The sequence below is a fragment of the Equus asinus genome, chromosome 15, assembly GCF_041296235.1.
Source record: "Equus asinus isolate D_3611 breed Donkey chromosome 15, EquAss-T2T_v2, whole genome shotgun sequence".
Lineage (NCBI taxonomy): Eukaryota > Metazoa > Chordata > Mammalia > Perissodactyla > Equidae > Equus > Equus asinus.
The window spans coordinates 23,691,153-23,709,189 of record NC_091804.1 but is presented as its reverse complement, the minus strand read 5'-3'; the positions used below and the strand labels follow the sequence as shown (position 1 = coordinate 23,709,189).

At 45.0% G+C, this 18,037-nt stretch overlaps 1 protein-coding gene across 5 annotated transcripts in view; it reads right to left on the bottom strand.

The window, feature by feature from the left end:
* ASXL1 (ASXL transcriptional regulator 1) overlaps positions 1–18,037 on the bottom strand; it is an 84,431-nt gene that overhangs the window by 56,875 nt on the left and 9,519 nt on the right. For 2 of the 5 annotated variants that reach the window (XM_044748452.2, XM_044748454.2), the window contains exon 1: positions 5,490–6,064. The exons of 1 other annotated variant lie outside the window; for it this stretch is intronic. In XM_044748452.2, coding sequence (XP_044604387.1) covers positions 5,490–5,546 — 57 coding nt within the window. In that variant the 5' untranslated portion in view covers positions 5,547–6,064. Of the gene's footprint in view, positions 1–305; positions 453–5,489; positions 6,065–18,037 lie in introns of those variants that run through there. 2 more of the 5 variants (XM_070485735.1, XM_070485733.1) reach the window with 1 other exon arrangement.

The following is an 18,037-nucleotide window of genomic DNA, read 5'->3' as shown; positions in this document are numbered from 1 at the left end:
CCGTTAATACGGCTAATAAACCATAGCGCTACACAATAAATTATAAGACAGAAATGCACGCAGATTTTCTTTCCCAAGGAAGTTTGATAAGTACAAATATTTTTCAATGCTGATTTTTGCCACCATGTTGTGAAATTCTAGTGTTAATTGCCACAGTACATTTTGCCATTTGGCAACATGATGGTATGATTCTCTATGATTGCTGCAAGCAAAACAATGAGAAACGGAACATCCCATTTATGTCAGCACCATCTGCAACTAAGTCACGGCAGTAGTTTCTCAGGGAGCAACTGCAGCTCTCTCACTTTAAGAAGTTGAGTTTTAGGGGCTGGCCCCATGGCCAGGTGGTTAAGTTCGGGCGCTCTGCTTCGGTGGCCCAGGGCTTTGCTGGTTCGATCCCGGATGCAGAGAGGGCACTGCTCATCAGGCCACGCTGGGGCGGTGTCCCACATGCCATAACCAGAGGCACTCACAGCTAGAATATACAACTATGTACTGGGGGGCTTTAGGGAGAAAAAGAAGAAAAAAAAAGACTGGCAACAGATGTTAGCTCAGGTGCCAATCTTTAAAAAAAAAAGTTGAGTTTTAGAAATGTTATCCTCTAAGGGAGAAAAAGAAAAAGACAGGCTATCAGTATCTTCATACTGTCTCTACCTATGCAGCTGCTGAGGTTACTCCAAATCACACTAACATCTTGAAGTCACTTAACAATCATAACAACTGAGCACTGCCATCACAAATAAAATGTAAAGCAAGAAGTCTGATAGGACTGCAGCTAAAGGTTCTCTCCGTGGCAGAACATGAGCCCTTAGCACTAAAGGAACTCAAGATTTGGAGAAGCAGGTTCTGAAATAAAACCCCTATTTGCCATGGTCCCGTACTCAGCCTCTCTCTTTTCAATTTTTACATTCTCCTTCGGTAACCTCCTCATCCCACAGTTTCAACTACTACCTAAATTCTGATAACTCCCGAATCTCTCCCTCTAGCCCAGATTTCTCCCCATCTTCAGCCTCAAATGTTCAGTTCCATACTGGATGTCCCCTTTTGCCCGTCTACTCTAACTCATCTCCCCTCCAATTCATAGAACCAGCAACTCTAGTAATACAGCTCCCCTCTTCCTCCAATATTCCCCACCTTGGTCGGCAGCCAGCCTAAGCACCTAATTTAGAAACCCAGGCATCACCCTTTACTCTCACCTGCCCCGCAGCTCTCACAGCCAGTTTCCTACCTGACCCAACACAACAGCCTCTTCGCTAACATCTCTGCAACCAGCCCTGCTGTCCACACATCGTTCTTACTCCGCTGCCATCCTGCATTCGACAATTACACGAAACACCTACTTCGAGCCAGGGACAGTTCTAGGAATTCTTCGGTAAACAAGACCCAGTCCCTGCTCCCACAGAACTTACATGCTATAGCCTGAGGTCAGCCCAACAAAGCAAACCTGCTCTCTCCACTTTCCCTGCAACCTAACCACGTACAGCAAAAGCTGAAGCTGCCAGGTCCGCTGGCCCACTGGAAAAGCACAGGCTTTAGAACCAGACAGACACGGATTCCAATTCCGGCCTTCTAAACCTGGGCAAGTTACCTACCCAACCTAAGAACTTGGCTCCCTCATTTGTGAAGTAAGGATACCGCTGTGTTCCTCTCCCGGTTGTTGAACAGATTAGAGATCATTTAAGTGTGTGCCTGCAGTGCCCGGCACAAAGCAGGCACTCAAGGCCTGGCACACAAGGTCCTCACAAGCTGGTCTCCGCCTGTCTCTCTACCTGACTGCCAAAGTGACAATCCACAAACTTTATGCTCCAATAACAACGTGTGGTCCTTCTCAGTTCCCACACTCTCTACCTTGCAAATACACACAGAGACACTCTCCTGCCATTTATTGTCACCAGCTCCTGCTTACATCCTATGTGATGATTCTTACTCCTATCCGCCCTTCAAGATTCAGCTAGGAAAGCACCTTTCTCCAGGAAGCCTTCTCTGATCTCCGCAAGGCAGAGTTAAATGTCTTTTCAGTGTCCCCAGAGTTCCACAACACATAGAATTTATCTTCCAAAGCAGGACATTTGAGAGCCAAAGGAGGAACTATACTGAACAATAAGCAGGAACCAGGATGTCTGTTTACCATTTACCCATCTACAATGGCTTTATCTCGCCTGCAGTACAACTCTATTCATGTGTCTGGGCCTTCCCCATCCTCAGAAGACCAAAAGTGTCTCAAGGGCAAACCTTATCCATTTTTGTATTCCAAGAGCCTAAGTGCCAAGTTAGGCAGTGTTGACTCGAACAAGCTCACAACAAAGCTGGTACAAGCCACTCATGTTCACTGCCACAGATAATCATTTCTTTGATACTAATAAAGTGTGAGCTGAGCTAGTGAATTTTTGTAGGATAATTTTTTTTAAGAAGCATGACTCTGAAAAACTAGTTACTAATTATTTAAACAGCGGTCTGAAAGAGCCTGAGACTCTAAGACAAAAGAAACAAAATCTCTAAAGGAAAGTTACATCAAAAGATACAAAATATTCACTTCTATTAAAATTGTATATGCCTCCAGCTTTTAGTATAAGAACAATTCAGCAGTGTTCTATTTCTAGTCTCTGTCTTTCTAGAGCACACTTTAAAAGAAGAAAAAAAAAGTATCTCTTCTACTTCAAAGGGAAAAAAATGTTTGATGTAAGAATGGTCAGTCATGAATCAAAGTGAAAGATAAAGCGGCAATGAAGAGTTTCTCAAAGCCAGGGAGAATCCATTTAAGGGCATTCAATTTAAAGGGAAATCCCCTAGGCTGTTTCTCCTAAACAAACTGTTCCTAACAAGGAGGAGGATTTATATCCATCCAACCCCTTAAAATCTACCTCTTACATCTAGAAAAGACAATACTATCAAATGTTTGAAAGAATGTCTACTTCTCAACAACACAATTAAAATCTGTAAAACTCAATCTCCTGCAAAAACTCAAAAAAACTACTGAAATTCTCCAAAGTCTCTTCTTTCCTACGAAAATAGTTTTTAAAAGGGTTCCTAGTATCACTCTAGCCACCAGTCCAATTAAGATCAGGAGCAATACAAAACTGCCACAAAGCAAGTGCATCTGACTGCCGGCCATGGCAAGCACTCCCAATTCACCTGTCCACAGAGGAGTCAGATTGAATCTTCCGCCCTACCTGTTACAGCTCACTCTAGTCAAGCTGCTCTCTGTCCAGCGTCAGCTCTCACAAACTCTCCAGCACTCAGTTTGTTACAGCAATTTTTTTTAATGGGGAGAGGACTCTAAAAAGTTTCCCCTCACCCACCAATCACTCCCATCCAAAGGGATGGAAAATTCTAAAAGAAAAGACAATGAAAGATACGTAAAATTATGCACCATGTTCCCACAACTCATCTTTCACATATTTAAGTAATTCCTATTCATATTACTATTTTTTAATGAAGAGCCACAGAAGAAAAAGAAAACTTACTCCGATAATCTGGCATGAAGTTGAGCCAATGATAAAACCGAAATAACAACCTGGATACCGGAGTTCATGTCACAATAAATTCAAGAACCGAAAGGGGCTTAACAGAACAGTGAACCCCAAATTCCTAAAGTCTTTCAACTAGTAAGAGCCAACAGAGCTTTGAGACAAACAGCCTAGAATTCTGTCAGGACATAAATAACACAGGATTTAAAGGTACTTTCACCTACCTCTAAAAAGTAAAATTCTGGCAAGCAAATTTCCTTTTGGTGCCCAGAGTCATAAACACCCGCATATAACAGGAACTCAGAGGAGAATTTCAATGAACACCCAAGACTCAACCTTGAGGAGAAAGAGAACACATCCTTTTGGCTCTCCCCTACTCTCCTTCAGACCTAAATTTGTTTCCAGGGGAAGAAACACTGGAGAAATCCTGAAATTTCCAAGAGATCCTGAAAACTAGCCATAGCTTCCAATTTTGATTGAATCAGAAAAAAAAACTTAGAAACTACAAAATCTTCAAATTTCATTTGAAACAAATTAACTGAAACACAAAACTTCAGCATACAAAACAATTGCTATTTCTGTTCCTTGGACAACAAACGCCTGGGGAAGAAGGTCAGGAACATCAGTGAAAATTCTCCCATAAACCAAACAGCTTTAGTTCTTGAAAGTTACTAACAGTTTTACAGGCTTCAAGAAAGAAAAAGGTGTACCACAGATTTGTAACAACCCCCAACACATACTCATCTTTTTTTGCACAATACCTTCAAGGCAGGAACCTCACTTCTCAATAAAATGAAAGATGAGAAGGTTGAGGTTCATTCATCATTAAAAGTAAATTATAGCAATTATATATAAACTACAGGGTGTCAAGACATGAGTATGCGATCTGCCCTATAACACTGCTGTGTGACAGTTCTGAGAAAGTGACATCTCTGAGAGAAGCGTAACCTCTTACGACTGTCATCAGCAAGATTTCTTAAGAACATGTCTCAAAGTGTCTTAGCTTTGTGGGTGCAAATCCAAAAGGAAGATACTTCACTTACAAGTCCTCTGACACTTTGAAAACAAAATTCACAACCCCCCTCACCAGGCAGCTTCAAACACTCAAATTTACTCTCTCCTCTGCTAAGTCCTCAGAGAGCAGTATCTTCAAACAGACCCTTGGTCTTTGTCCAGCACTTCATGTGTACATACACGAGGACACTAAGGAACAGAGAACACAGATATTCTTTGCAAAGCTAGTCAGTTCTCTGCAGAGCGCCCATCTCCCGTCTAGCTTACGAAGTAAAACACTCTAGTCAGCATTTCTCAAAGTGTGGTGAGCCACCTGCACTACAGGCAACCTGGGAAGCTGGTTAAAACGAAGACACTCAGGGTCTACTGCAAAGTCTCAGACTCAGTCGGTCTTCAGCAGGGCCCCAGGAGCAGCATTCCTAACCACCTCCCCAGGTGTCCTGTCCCCACAGGACACTAAAGTTTGCGAACCACTGCTCAGGGTTCAAGCTGGGAGCGAGCTCTTCTTCCCTCCACACACCTGGTTTAGATCGGCAAAGCTCAAAATGCCACTCGCGTCCCAGCAATCGGGGGCGCTTTCCCACCCCTCGAGTCAAACGCACCACCCCACTGCCCACCAGGAAGCGAGGGAGGAGCTTCCGACCCTTCCCGGAAACCCAACTCCCCCGAGCGCACAAACGAAGCTTCCCCAGACCCCCAGACGCTGCCAAACAGTGGGGGAGGGGAGGCTGGGGCCCCGCCGCCCGGAGGGGGAGGAGCCGGCCTGCCAGCTCGCCCCTCCGCAGGAATTTGGGGTGGGGGGAACCGTGCAAAAAAGGCGCCACATCCAACCCGGCCGGGGACCTCTCCCCACCCGACGCCTTCGGGGTTGTCCAGTTCCCAGTGCAAGGGTGGCCCCGCCCCCTCCTGCGGTGAGCAGGGCCTCGCCCCTCCCCCCTCCCGGTGGGGGTGCTCGGCGAGCCCACCCCCCAGACCCCCCACCGAGCCCCCCTCGGCGGCCCGCCTCACCAGGCGCGCGGCCTCGGCCCACGTGCGCTCCTTCTTCCTCTTCTGTTTGTCCTTCATCCTCCTCCTCCCTGGCGGCGGCGGCGGCGGCGGCTCCACGCGGGACCTCCGGGCGGGGCGGGCTGGGGCGGCGGCGCGGGACTGGGGCGGCGGCGGCGGCGGCGGCGCGGGGGGGCGCGTGGCGGCGGCGGCGGCGCGCGAGCACTCGGGTGCGGCCGGGGAGAAGGGGCGGGCGCGCGGGGACCGGCTGGCGCGAGACCGGCGCGAGGGCGGCGGTGGGGGAGGGGTGGCGGCGGCTCCACGCGCCGGCGCTGCGTCAGTCGCCCACGGCGGCGGCGGCAGCGGCGGCGGCAGCGGCAGCGGCAGCAGCCCCGCGATCGCTAAGGAATGCGGCGGCTCCGCATAACCACGGGGTCAGAGGTCACGGCTCCGGCCTCCGCTTTCCCGCTCTGCTGAGGGGCCGAGACAGGACTGGCGGTGGGGCGGGAAGGCGAGATGCGGCTTTCCCTTCGGCGCCCGGGTGTGTGCGTGTCTGCCGTGGGTGTGTGTGAGTGTGTGTGAAGAGTGAGGAGGGGGAGTGTGGGGTTTTTTTTTTTTTGAACAAAAACAAACCGAAAGGGCGGCTGGGAATCGTAGTCCCGGTTGCCTCTCTGGCCTCACCCGCTCCGGAAGAATATGGCTGCGTGAAACGCTTGGACCACACTTCCCTGCGTGCCCCGCGGCCCGTCTTTTCTGCCCTCCCCTCCCTTCCTCCGTAGCGCGCAGAGCTCGGTAAGGAAGGGGGACTGGCAGTCGTTCGGGGAAGGACTGGGCGGAGTCTCGCGAGGTGCGGGAACTGCCTGGGGGCCTGAGGCATTCTGGGAGGCGATGCTGGGAAGGGGCGGCGGCTGGGCTCCCCCGACCACGGTTAACCCCTTCGCCGCTCCTCGCCTCGGGGCCGCCGGGCGGGTAAGGGTGGGGATCGAGAATTGGTAGCTCGGCTCTCAGCGCCCACTGTGTACCTCGCCTCGCCTAAGCGGTTCTTCTGACCGACATTTCTCGTAGGTGACAAGAGACAGGACTTTCCCTTTTGGTCCTCCCCTAAGTGACTCACTGCCGCATAATAATGAGACAAAAAGACACTCATACCAGTAAAACGGTTATTCCGCGATTGATGGACCTAGACAGTCCCCATTTTCCCCTGTGCTTTTATGCCGCTATGTGTTTGCCGAAGATTGCACCCGCAGCCTAGAGCATTCTTACCACTTGGTGAACTTGGTGATGTGATGACGGTGGTGTAAAGAACGTGGACTTTGGGGCCATACTAACCAGAATGCACCTGAGTCCTTTTTAGAGGCGGTACGCTGGAGAGAACACAGGCCCTGGAGCCAAAAGGACCTAGACTGGACTCCTGGCGAAGCCACTCCCTGGCTATCAGCCTAAAACTAAGGGCTGAAACTCTCTGAGCCCTCACTTTTCTAATCTACATTAGTCTAATACCTAACAGCATTATCAGGATTAAAATTAACATAAAACACCTGGCAGAATGGAAGAGGGTGTGAAGGGGACCTTGACATTAGGTGCACACAATTCGGCTTCTGGCATAGAGCAAGTGTTTAATTGGTACCAGCTGAGAGACAATGGGCAAATTTAGCCTCTCTGAGCATTAGTTGTAGAGCATGAAATGAAATGAGGTTCAGAGTACCCAACACATAGGTTTTCTGTGTCTATTTGTTGAATCAATGTCCAGAAACATTTCCAGAATCAGTCCTAAACTGGATTAATAGCCAGCTCTTAAAAATTAGGGAGGGAGGGTCAATGGCCACGTTTGAAAGGTTTCCCTGAGGAAACACCCCCTCCACTCCCTGGTGTTAGCACATGGGAGAGCCAGGGCTTAGAGGAGACTTAGTATGCTGGCCAACCCTAACACAGTGGAGTTCGCTGCTCCTGCTTCTAATGCTCGTCACACAAAAGACTTTCACATCCAGTAAACAAAATCCTGCGAGGTGAATAGAATGTAGAAGGTGAAGCAAGGCATGTTTTTAAATCTTTCCCCTTCTGACTGCACTGCAAGAGGGGGGAATAAAGAACAGCTCCCCCTCCACCACCGAAAAGTTGACCTGATTTTTTACAAAGAGTTTTTCTTTTTCTTTAATCTACAGCTGACACAGTAACCTCTGACAAGTCATTTGGCTTGTTTCAAATGTTTTCTTCTTGAGCAGTTTCACCCTCCTCTAACCTCCAAAGAGTAACTAGAGAAGATTCACTCTAAAGTTTACATGTTTCATAGAGGCACTGTGATAGGAAGAATAATGTCGTTTCCTCCTCACTCCAAAAAAACCTATCTATGCTCTAGTCCCTGGAAGCTGTGAATATGTTACATTCCGTGGAATTAAGGACCATAAAATAGAGAGATTTCTTGGATTATCTAGGTGGGCCCAGTGTAAAGTCATGCACCACATAATGACAGACCACATAGATGACAGCGGTCCCATAAGATTAGTACCATATAGCTGAGGTGTATGTAGTAGGTTATACTATCTAGGTTTTGTAAGTACACTCTAGGATGTTCACACAATGACGAAATTGCCTGACAACGTATCTCTCAGAATGTGTCCCCGTCGTTAAATGGCATGTGACTCTAATCACACAGACCTTTAAAAGTAGAAGAGGAAAGCCTAAGAGATACTTTGGAGAGATGAGGCAGAAGAATCAGATTCGAAGCTTGAGAGGAACTCAACCCACTGTTGCTGGCTTTGAAAGGGGCCATGAGCCAGGGAACGTAGGCAGCCTCTAGAAGCTGAGAACGAGCCCTGCCAGCAAGTAGGCAGAAGCTCAGTCCTACAACCTTACAGACTGAATTCTCATAACGTGAATGAGTTTGGACATAGGTTCTCTACCCCCTGAACCAGTCTGCAGAAAGGAATGCAGTCCTGCCAACACCTTGATTTTAGCCTTATCGGACAACCAGCTGAGCCACACTGTGTCCAGACTTCCAGCCCACAGAAAGTATGTGGTATAAACGGAGGTTGTTTTAAACCACTAAATCTGTGGTAACTTCTTACAGTAGCAAAAGAAAGCTAACACAAGCACTGCGGAAACGCCTTTATTTAATTCTCCAGCCAACAGTGCCTGACTCTCACAGCTGGGTCATGGGGGAATCCACATGTGAATATTTCATGGTCTCTGCCCTTGCAGAATCAAAGAGAAACTAATGACAATATCATAGTTAAGTGTGAAAAGAGTATGTTCAGTACTGTACAAGATACATGTTGGAAAATTGGCTTTAGTCATTAAACCTTAAGAAGATGTCATTTTTTTTTAAGTTAATGAGACTCATGAGTTTATTCTCTTCTCAGAAGCACCAAAAAACAAACTTACACATTTTTTTGGTGTGTGTTTTTCTGTTTTTATCACAGTGCTTTTATTACAAAGTATCTTTGAAGTCAACGCAGGTGCCACAGGGCAGTGTAAGATAAACAGGACTGATATTCAACCCTGCCCTGTTTGGGGATGAGTCACTGTTTTCAAACTGCACAGTTATGAGCAAAGTACATAACACACCAGGAATCTGAATAACACACACACTATTAGCAGACCGAGGAATTCCCAAAAGGACATAAGCACCCCAGAAGCTCACTGTGAGACAGTGTATTTGCCGCTGGCTTTGGACTTGGGCAGACCTAGGTCTGCATCTTCTTGCAGTCCTTCTCCAGCTGTGTGGTCTTGGTCAAGTTATGAAACCTCTCATTGACTCAAGGCCATCATTTGGACAACCAAGTATATAAACTCAAAAGGGTGGGATTAGGATTAAATGGCATCTTTGTGAAGCACCTTGCACACAGCAGACTCACTAAATGCCAGCTCTCTTTGCCTCCAAGAAAGTTTACAGTCTAAAGTGTAAGAAGTGCCTCATTTTTAGACTTCAGTGAACCAAGCCCTGGAACAGTTTGCTACTCTAACGACTGTTCTCTCCCAATAACTGTCTACATTTTCAAATGAAGTTGAGGTCCAGAGAGGTCAAATTACCTCCCCTAGATCCCAGATGATCAAGTGAGATCACATTTGCTAAACTTCCAGCATAGCAGATGATCAACAAATCATCTGTACCTCTCCTGGTCCCTCCTACCTTCCATTTCTTTGTATGATTGTCAGTTTAGTGTCCATGCTCTTGCTAGCATCTTCTTGGATTCATCATCACACCCCCAACATCTGGCACAGTCTTGGCACATGGTAGGCACTCAATCTGTTGGATGAATGACCTTATTCAATTACTTTATTGGACAAAGTCCTTTAGGACTTATTTTGAATGAGCCCTAAACAGTATTTGGAACTGCCCAGCCAGACCTGGGAAATATTGAGGCAGGATTTCACCCCAACATATCTATGCCCGTTATAAAGATGCTCAGGGAGAGAGACTTCATGACCTCACTGCTTTTGTTAGGCACAGAATCTGCCCACTTGATGGGCAGCACTAACTGCTTACCTGCCATTCACCATCATTCATTCATTCATTCATTCATTGCTGAGGAAGATTCACCCTGTGCTAACATCAGTTGCCAATCTTCCTCTTTTTGCTTGAGGAAGATTCGCCCTGAGCTAATATCTGTGCCAATCTTCTTCTATTTTGTATGTGGGTCACTGCCACAGCATGGCCACTAACAAGTGGTATAGATCTGCGCCTAGGAACCAAACCCAAGCCACCAAAGCAGAGCACACTGAACTTAACCACTAGGCCACAGGGCTGCCCCCCGCCCCCGCCATCATTTAAATCCACTCCTGTTTTTCAGTCTCCCATGAGGCTGAAAGAGGTATTTAAATTCCATTTTACTCCACCAAAATGTAGTTAATGGTTACTTCAGGGTTGTAAGACTATGGTAGATTTTTGGTTTTCTTTTTCTTTTTTTTTTTTTCACCAAATATTACTTTTTTTAATAAAAAAAAATCTTTTGTATTTCAACCACAAAGCAGACCATTTAGATTAAGGTGGCAGATGTAATGTTTTCAGCTTCTTTACATGTCTGTATTTTCCAAATCTTCTAGAATGTGTGCATGCTGCTCATACTCACATGAGTATGATGAAAAAAATTTTTAATTCTCAACAGTGTGAGAACATTTTTAATAATTATTATTATAAATAATTAGTAATAATAATTCTTTTCATTTTACTTAAAAAGATTTGTGGGGGGCCGGCCCTGTGGCTGAGTGGTTAAGTTCACCCACTCTGCTTCGGCGGCCCAGGGTTTCACTGGTTCAGATCCATGGTGTGGACATGGCACCGCTCATCAAGCCATGTTGAGGCAGTGTCCCACATAGCATAACCAGAAGGACCCACAACTAGAATATACAACTATCTACTGGGGGCTTTGGGGAGGAGGAGAAGAAAAGATTGGCAACAGATGTTAGCTCAGGGCCAATCTTTAAAAAAAAAAAAAAGATTTGTGAGACACCCCCACTAAAATGGCCTCAAAAGATGACCTGAGCTAGTTTTTACCAAAATTGTGGAAAATAACAGCCCCGTGCCTGATTCTTTAAGGTTTTCAGGTGGAGATTTCAGGAGCTCACTAAAGAGCCCATCTCAAATTTAATCTCTCTTAATGCCAGAGACATGTACTCATTTGTACCATAAACCTTTCTGGTCTCATTTTAAGCCATTTCTTCTATTCTTTCTGTGTAAAGAAGGAAAAGAAACTTTAAAGTGCATTTTAACACCAAATTCTAAGAGTGGTGGTGCTAATGTGATGAGATTGATACATGGGTTATTTCTTCATTTTCAATGTTTTATAAGGAAAACATCTACTCCCAGCCCCAAATGGCTTTTCGTCTTCCTCTTCTTTAATGATTGCTAATATCTGAATGTGACGTTGAAGACTTAGATAAATGGCTTCACAGGCCTTAACTCTTGAACATCACAACCACCATGTGAGGTGACTGAGAAAACCGGCAGGGCCAGTAAAGTGAAGGGACTTTCCCAAGATCACAGTTAGTTGTTGCTGGATTCAAGATTTAAACGCCAAACTCCTCATTCCAAATTCCTTCCAAGGCACTGTGGTAGCCAGCCTCCCAAACCGCCCCCAGTGATTCCCAGCTCTGACAGTCACAGCCTTTTTAGTCCCCTCCCACTCTGAATAGGCTGAACTGTGGAACGGATAGGATATTTTAGAAGTGGCCCTGTATATGGCTTCTGGGGCTAGGTCATAAAAGAGATTGCAGTTTCTGCCCTCTTTCTTTGGATCACACCCTCTGGGAGAAGCCAGCCGCCATGTCATGAGGACACTCATGCAGCCCTCTGGAGAGGTCTGCATGGTAGTAGCCCCAAACAAGCTTTCAAATGACTTGAGCCCTGGCCAATACCTTGACTGCAACCTCATGAAAGATCCAGAGCCAGAATCATCCGAATACGCTGCTCCTGGATTCCTGAACCACAGGAACTGCATGAGATAATAAATGTTTATTGTTTTAAGTCACTAAGTTTGAGGTCATTTATTACACAGCAATAGATAACTAATAAAGACAAAGTGCCTCCCTTCTGGGTGGTTCTTACGTTTTGTGACACCTGCTAAAAAGCAAGGGACGCTCTTCCCAGAAAAACTTTATACTTATACTTGTTTATACAAAATTCTTTCTAACATTCAGGGTGTACGCAGCCCCACTGAAGCCATATACAGTAGGTGTAGTAACAGTAGTACCCCCCTTTTCCTCTGCGGCTCAGAGAAGTAAAACCATTTGTCCCACTTGTGGAGCTAACATATGCCAGAGCCAGGATGCAAACTCAAGTAACCCAGCTTTGCACACAGCTCACACTCTTTGCCACCTTGCTCTTTTGCCTCTGGAGTTCTAAGTTCAGAACCACTGCTCTAAGTAATCCTTACCCTTTCATCTTCCCTCTGCACCCTACCCCTTTAATTATATAAGTTGCATTTCTCTGGCCCCAATTTGATTTTTCTTTTTTTTGCTGAGGAAGATTAGCCCTGAGCTAACATCTGTGCCCATCTTCCTCTATTTTTTGTACGAGGGATGCCACCACAGCATGGGTTGATCAGCAGTGCATAGGTCTGCACCCAGGATCTGAACTTGTGAACCCCGAGCCACCAAAGCAGAGTGCACGAATTTAACCACTATGCCACCAGGCTGGCCCCACTCTCTGGCCCCATTTTATTTGTGATTTCTAAGTGACCCATTGTGTGTTAGTTTCCACCAAAGAGACAAAGTCAAGGTCACTGACTCTGAGCGCCTCCTGGTCTAATGGGATCATAGACATGGACACAAATAACTGTACACCTTTTTAAGACCTATCATCAGTTTTGGACAGGAAAGCAGTAACAAACTCTGGGAGGGCAGACTTCACAGAGGGTGATATTTTAGCTGGTTCTTGAAGGCCCAGGGGAAGAGGAGTGGCTCAGGGGAATTCTGAGTAGAAGCAACAGTGAGTATGATGGGGAGGAGAGTAGCAGCCTGTGTGTGTGTGTTGTGTGTGTGTGTGTGTGAATGTGCAAGTGTGTTTAGTTGGGGAGGGGCCAGCAGTCCAGTGGGGTAGGAGCAGGAGACAAGGTCAGAAGGTGGGCTGGGGCCTAGTGGGAGGAACAGGAGGGAGGTCCCACACTAAGGAGTTTTGATTGCCTCCTGTAACAACCAGGAATGAACAGAGCTCAGATACCAGCTCTTACCCAACCCTGTGGCCCCAGATCCAACAACACAGGGCATGACACAGAGCAGGCACTCTTCATTTGCTGAATGAATTCATTAAAGCAGGATTGGGTGCTAACGCTGATCTTACAGTGGAGGGGGAGCAAGACGGGGATGCAGAGTCAATCTCGACGCCTCCCTGAATATTTCTTCAGCAAGGCTTTCCCTGCTGCCCTGTACTCATTAAGTCCTTTACACTGCCATAGCACTCAATGCTTCCTTCAAAATGTAATGAGGAAAAATATAATTAACTCTCGACATTGACGATGACTTCTTCAACGTCTGCTCCCAAATTAGACTGTCAGCCATATGAGGCCGGGACTGCAGGCCTATTTTATTGCGCTTCCCTCTGTCCTGGAAGAGAGGCTCCTCTATCCCAGAGAACAGTAAAATACAGCATCGGGCACCTTCTTTCACTGGCATTGATAAACTCCTACTGGGATGCAAGCCCTGCGCTGAGCCCTGGGGACTAACAGCCCAATTAGACACAGTTCCTGGATTATATAGATGGATTTCAAGTGATGGGAAGCCAATGCGGTAGGTGCCCCAGCAGTAGAAGCCTGGGGTCCTCCTGGAGCTTAGAGAAAGGAACATCTCAAAGCTGACACTAGGTAGGGGAGAAATTACTTCCCAACTCAAAAATTATAGCTACTCTGGGTGTAAAATAAATATTAAAAAATTAATAACTAGGGGCTGGTCCAGTGGCATAGTGGTTAAATTCACACGCTCCACTTCAGTGGCCCGGGGTTTGTGGATTTGGATCCCAGGCACGGACCTACACACCACTCGTCAGCCATGCTGTGGTGGTGTCCCACATACAAAACAGAGGAAGATTGGCACAGATGTTAGCTCAGGGACAATCTTCCTCAAGTAAAAAGGGAAGATTGGCAACAGATGTTAGCTCAGGGACAATCTTCCTCACCAAAAAAAAAGGAATAAGTAGATACAGAGAATAGATTGGTGGTTGCCAGAAGTGAGGGGTGGGGGGGTAGGCAAAATCAGTAAAGGTGGTCAAAAGGTACAAACTTCCAGTTATAAAATAATCCTGGAGATGTAACATACAGCATGGTGACTACAGTTAATAATACTGTAGTATATGTTTGAACGTTGCTAAAACAGTAGTAGATCTTAAAAGTCCTCATCACAAGACGGTCATATCAAAATATACACAAATACCGAATCACTGTTGTACAGGTGAAACTAATACAATGTTCTATCAATTACATCTCAATTTTTTAAAATGAATAACTTTCTCATGTACTAATAATTCCACTTGAAAATAATGGGGGATAAATGATCCCATTCACAACAATAATAACCAAAAACAAATGACACCATCTGGAAATAAAATTAATATAAAATGTGCACTTCTTACATTAAGGAAACTATAAACTCTGCCAAGGAGCATAAAGTCTTGGACCAATGAAGATCACAGCTTGCCTTAGACTGGAAGGCTCTAACATGTGCACATTAACTGTCCTAAATTAGCCTATCAAGTAAATGTCATCCCAATCAGGATCCCAGTGAGATTTTATTGTCAAAGTGATCCTAAAATTCAATTGGAAAAAAATAGATGCATTGTTTTCATAACAAAAAGATCTAACATTTATTAACACTTAACATGTGCCAGATCCTGTCCCAAGGACTTGCTAAGCATCATTTCATCTCATCTTCAGAACACCGTAAGGTAGATACCATTACTATTAACATGATACTGATGAGGAAGCAGAGGTTCAGAGAGAAAAAAATAACTTGCCCAAGATGACACAGCTAGCGAGTGGCTGACCTGGAATTAAAGCTCAGGCTGGCTGAAGGAACCCACTCCGCCCTGCTGCCGAGAAAAGTTTGAAGAAGATTAATGAATTGGGACTTGTTCTACCAGATATGAAAATGCATTAGGTAGCTACACCAACTAAAACAGTGAAATTTTGACAAAGGAACAGAGAGACCTACTAAACCAAACAGAAATAGAGCCAAGCGTATGAGGAATCATAGTGCACGACAAAGGTAACATTTCAAATTGGTAGAGAAAAGAGGGAAGTCAACAAAAAGAATGGGACCACCAGGTAGCCATTTGGAGACTCCACCTCCCTCCTTAAATCTAAAGTCTGCCTAGATCAAAGATTTATATCTGATAAAAGAAACAATAAAAGTATTGGAAGAAAAAAAATTAGTGAATATTTTTATAATCCTGGAACTAGAAGTCTCTCTAAGCATATTATAAAAGTTAAAAAAAATTCACCAAGTAAAATCAATAGCTCTGACTATGGAAAATTAAAGATTCATATGTGGCAACAAAATACCATACACGAGATTAAAGACACCAGTGAAGTGGAGAGGAAACATTTGTCACATACATGACAAAGATTTAAGATTCCTAATAAACAGAGTTCTTAAAAGTCAGTAGGGGTGGCCAGCCCCATGGGATAGTGGTTAAGTTTGGTGTACTCCGCTTTGGCAGCTGGGTTCGTGGATTCAGATCCCAGGCACTGAGCTACACCATTCATCAGCCATGCTGTGGCAGCGACCCACATATAAAGTGGAGGAAGATTTGCACAGATATAAACTCAGGGCTAATCTTCCTCAGAAAAAAAAAAAAGGTCAACAGGAAACACCTCAATAGGAAAATGGGTCAAATAACAATGGCCTAAATAGGCAATTAACAAAAGAAGAAACACAAGTGGAAATAAATACTAGAAACGATTTTCAACCTCATTACTAATCCTGGAACTACAGATAAAAGCAAAATTGAGATATCATTTTTCAATAGATCAGCCCGCTAAAGTCAAAAAGATTGGCAGAACCCAGTGTTAGCAAGGATATAGGAAAATAGGCACAACTTATGCACCATTGGAGGGAGTGCAAATTCATACAGTCATTTTGGGAGGCAGTTTACCAATACGTAACAAATTTATAACAGGAAAGCCCTTTGATCTCATAATTCATTTACAGAGATTGATCCCAGGGAGGAAATTAAGCAAGTGAATCTATGTACAAGTACAATGATCTATGTACAAGGTTGCTTAATATAGTATAGTATAAAATAGTAAAAATCTGCAAATGACTTCAGTGAGTATCAACAGTGTTAAATAAATTCTGGTATTCCATACAATGGATTACTAGGAAGCCATTAAAAATAATAATATAAATCTATATTTATATAACTGGACATATGTCCACAACATGTTAATTGAGTGAAAATAAGACAGGTGTGACTATGAACCCAAGAATATGATGCAGGTCAATTAAAAGAGTGTGCATCAGAGACATCTAAAAGACTGGTCAGCAGCCACAGGTAATGGAATTTCCAGTGATTTGTAATTACTTCTTTAAAAGTTTCTGTATTGCTTGAATGTTTTTCCATCAGAATATACAATTTCTATAATCAGAATATTCAATAAAGCTCACTGTTTTTTGACTTAAAAATAGCACTTAACTGAACACTTATTCTCCAGCATAGAAACTTTACATTATCACATTTTTCCCTACTGCAACCCTACAAGGAAGGTATTATTCATTCATTTTACAGGAGACAATTTAAGCAGCTTGCACTGGACGTATCAAGACTGGAACACAGGTCTGGCTGACACAAGAGCTTTTTCCATAATGCTGCACTGTTACTAATAATTAATATTGCTATTAGTATTTAATAACATATGCCTCTTATCGTGTGCCTATTAGGTGCCAGGCATTTGACAGATGTTTTCTTTACTCCTTTCAGCAACTCTGAAAGCAGCAGGGCCGGTATTAACCCTCTGGCCGAGGTGCAGGAGCTTGCTGCAGGCAGTAAGCGCTGCCCGGGTTTCTCCAGCTCCACAGCCTCCCTGCTCCATTTTGCCCCATTTCCTCTGCTCTAGTAGCCGACTGTCTTCACCTGGAGATTATCTGCCCTGAGGTCTCTGCTCCTCTACTCTCCTCATATCTCTATCTTGTAGTCCTTTGGTTTGATTGTAGTGCTCAAATAGAGATTATGCATTTGGCCATCAAGCAAATGTTTACTTTTGCCATGTAGGATTTAAACAAGAATGTTGTGAAGTCTTAGTTTATCTGCTAACTTTATCACTCAGCTCAGAAGCCTCCAGGGTCTCCCCGTGCAGAATAAAACCAAGACAGCCAGGCTCCTTCGCAGTCTGGCTCTCATCGGCCTGGCCTCAGCTTCCCAGAAGGCCCTGGGCTCCCTTCTTTCATGACCACACCCCTCCTGGGTTTTTCGGCTTAATAGCCCCAGCATCCAGCAGGATGCCCGGCGCAAAGTGGTGTTCAGTAAATGCCGGATGAAGGGAGGAAAGAAAGCTCTCCACCACGAGAGACAAAGATTTCAGCCAGGCAGTGTGAAAGGGGCCTTGGAGGCTGTGTGAAATTTAATTGAGCAGAGATGAGGTCAGGCTTAAATGAAGGCAGCATGCTCGCAGCCACCCAGAGACCTGCCTCCATGCTGTGTTGTCCAGCTTTACAAAGCGCTTTCATATAATAATCAGAACAGCTACCATTTATGGAGGGCTCACCACATGCCAGGCACTGGTGCTGCACATACATGCTTTCTTACTTACGTGTTTTTTATTACAATTATTATTATCCTTATGATTTTTATTTACGGTCTGTCTCTCTGCACTAGCTCCACACAAGCTCTAGGAGGGCAAGGTTTTTTCCTGTTGTGTTCAAAGCAGTGCCTGGCAAATAGGTACTGAATAGGTCACCCCAACAGAGCACCACGCTGATTTTTACCCCCACTTTACAGAGGAGCAACTCGAGGCTTCGAGGGGACAAGTGACTTTTCCAAAAAGTACAGATGCAGCAAGAGGACAAGACTGAAAATAGATCCGCGGTCTCTTTCTCTCCATTACCTCTGCAACCGCCCAGAAGTATCCATTCCTGGCCTAGAAGCT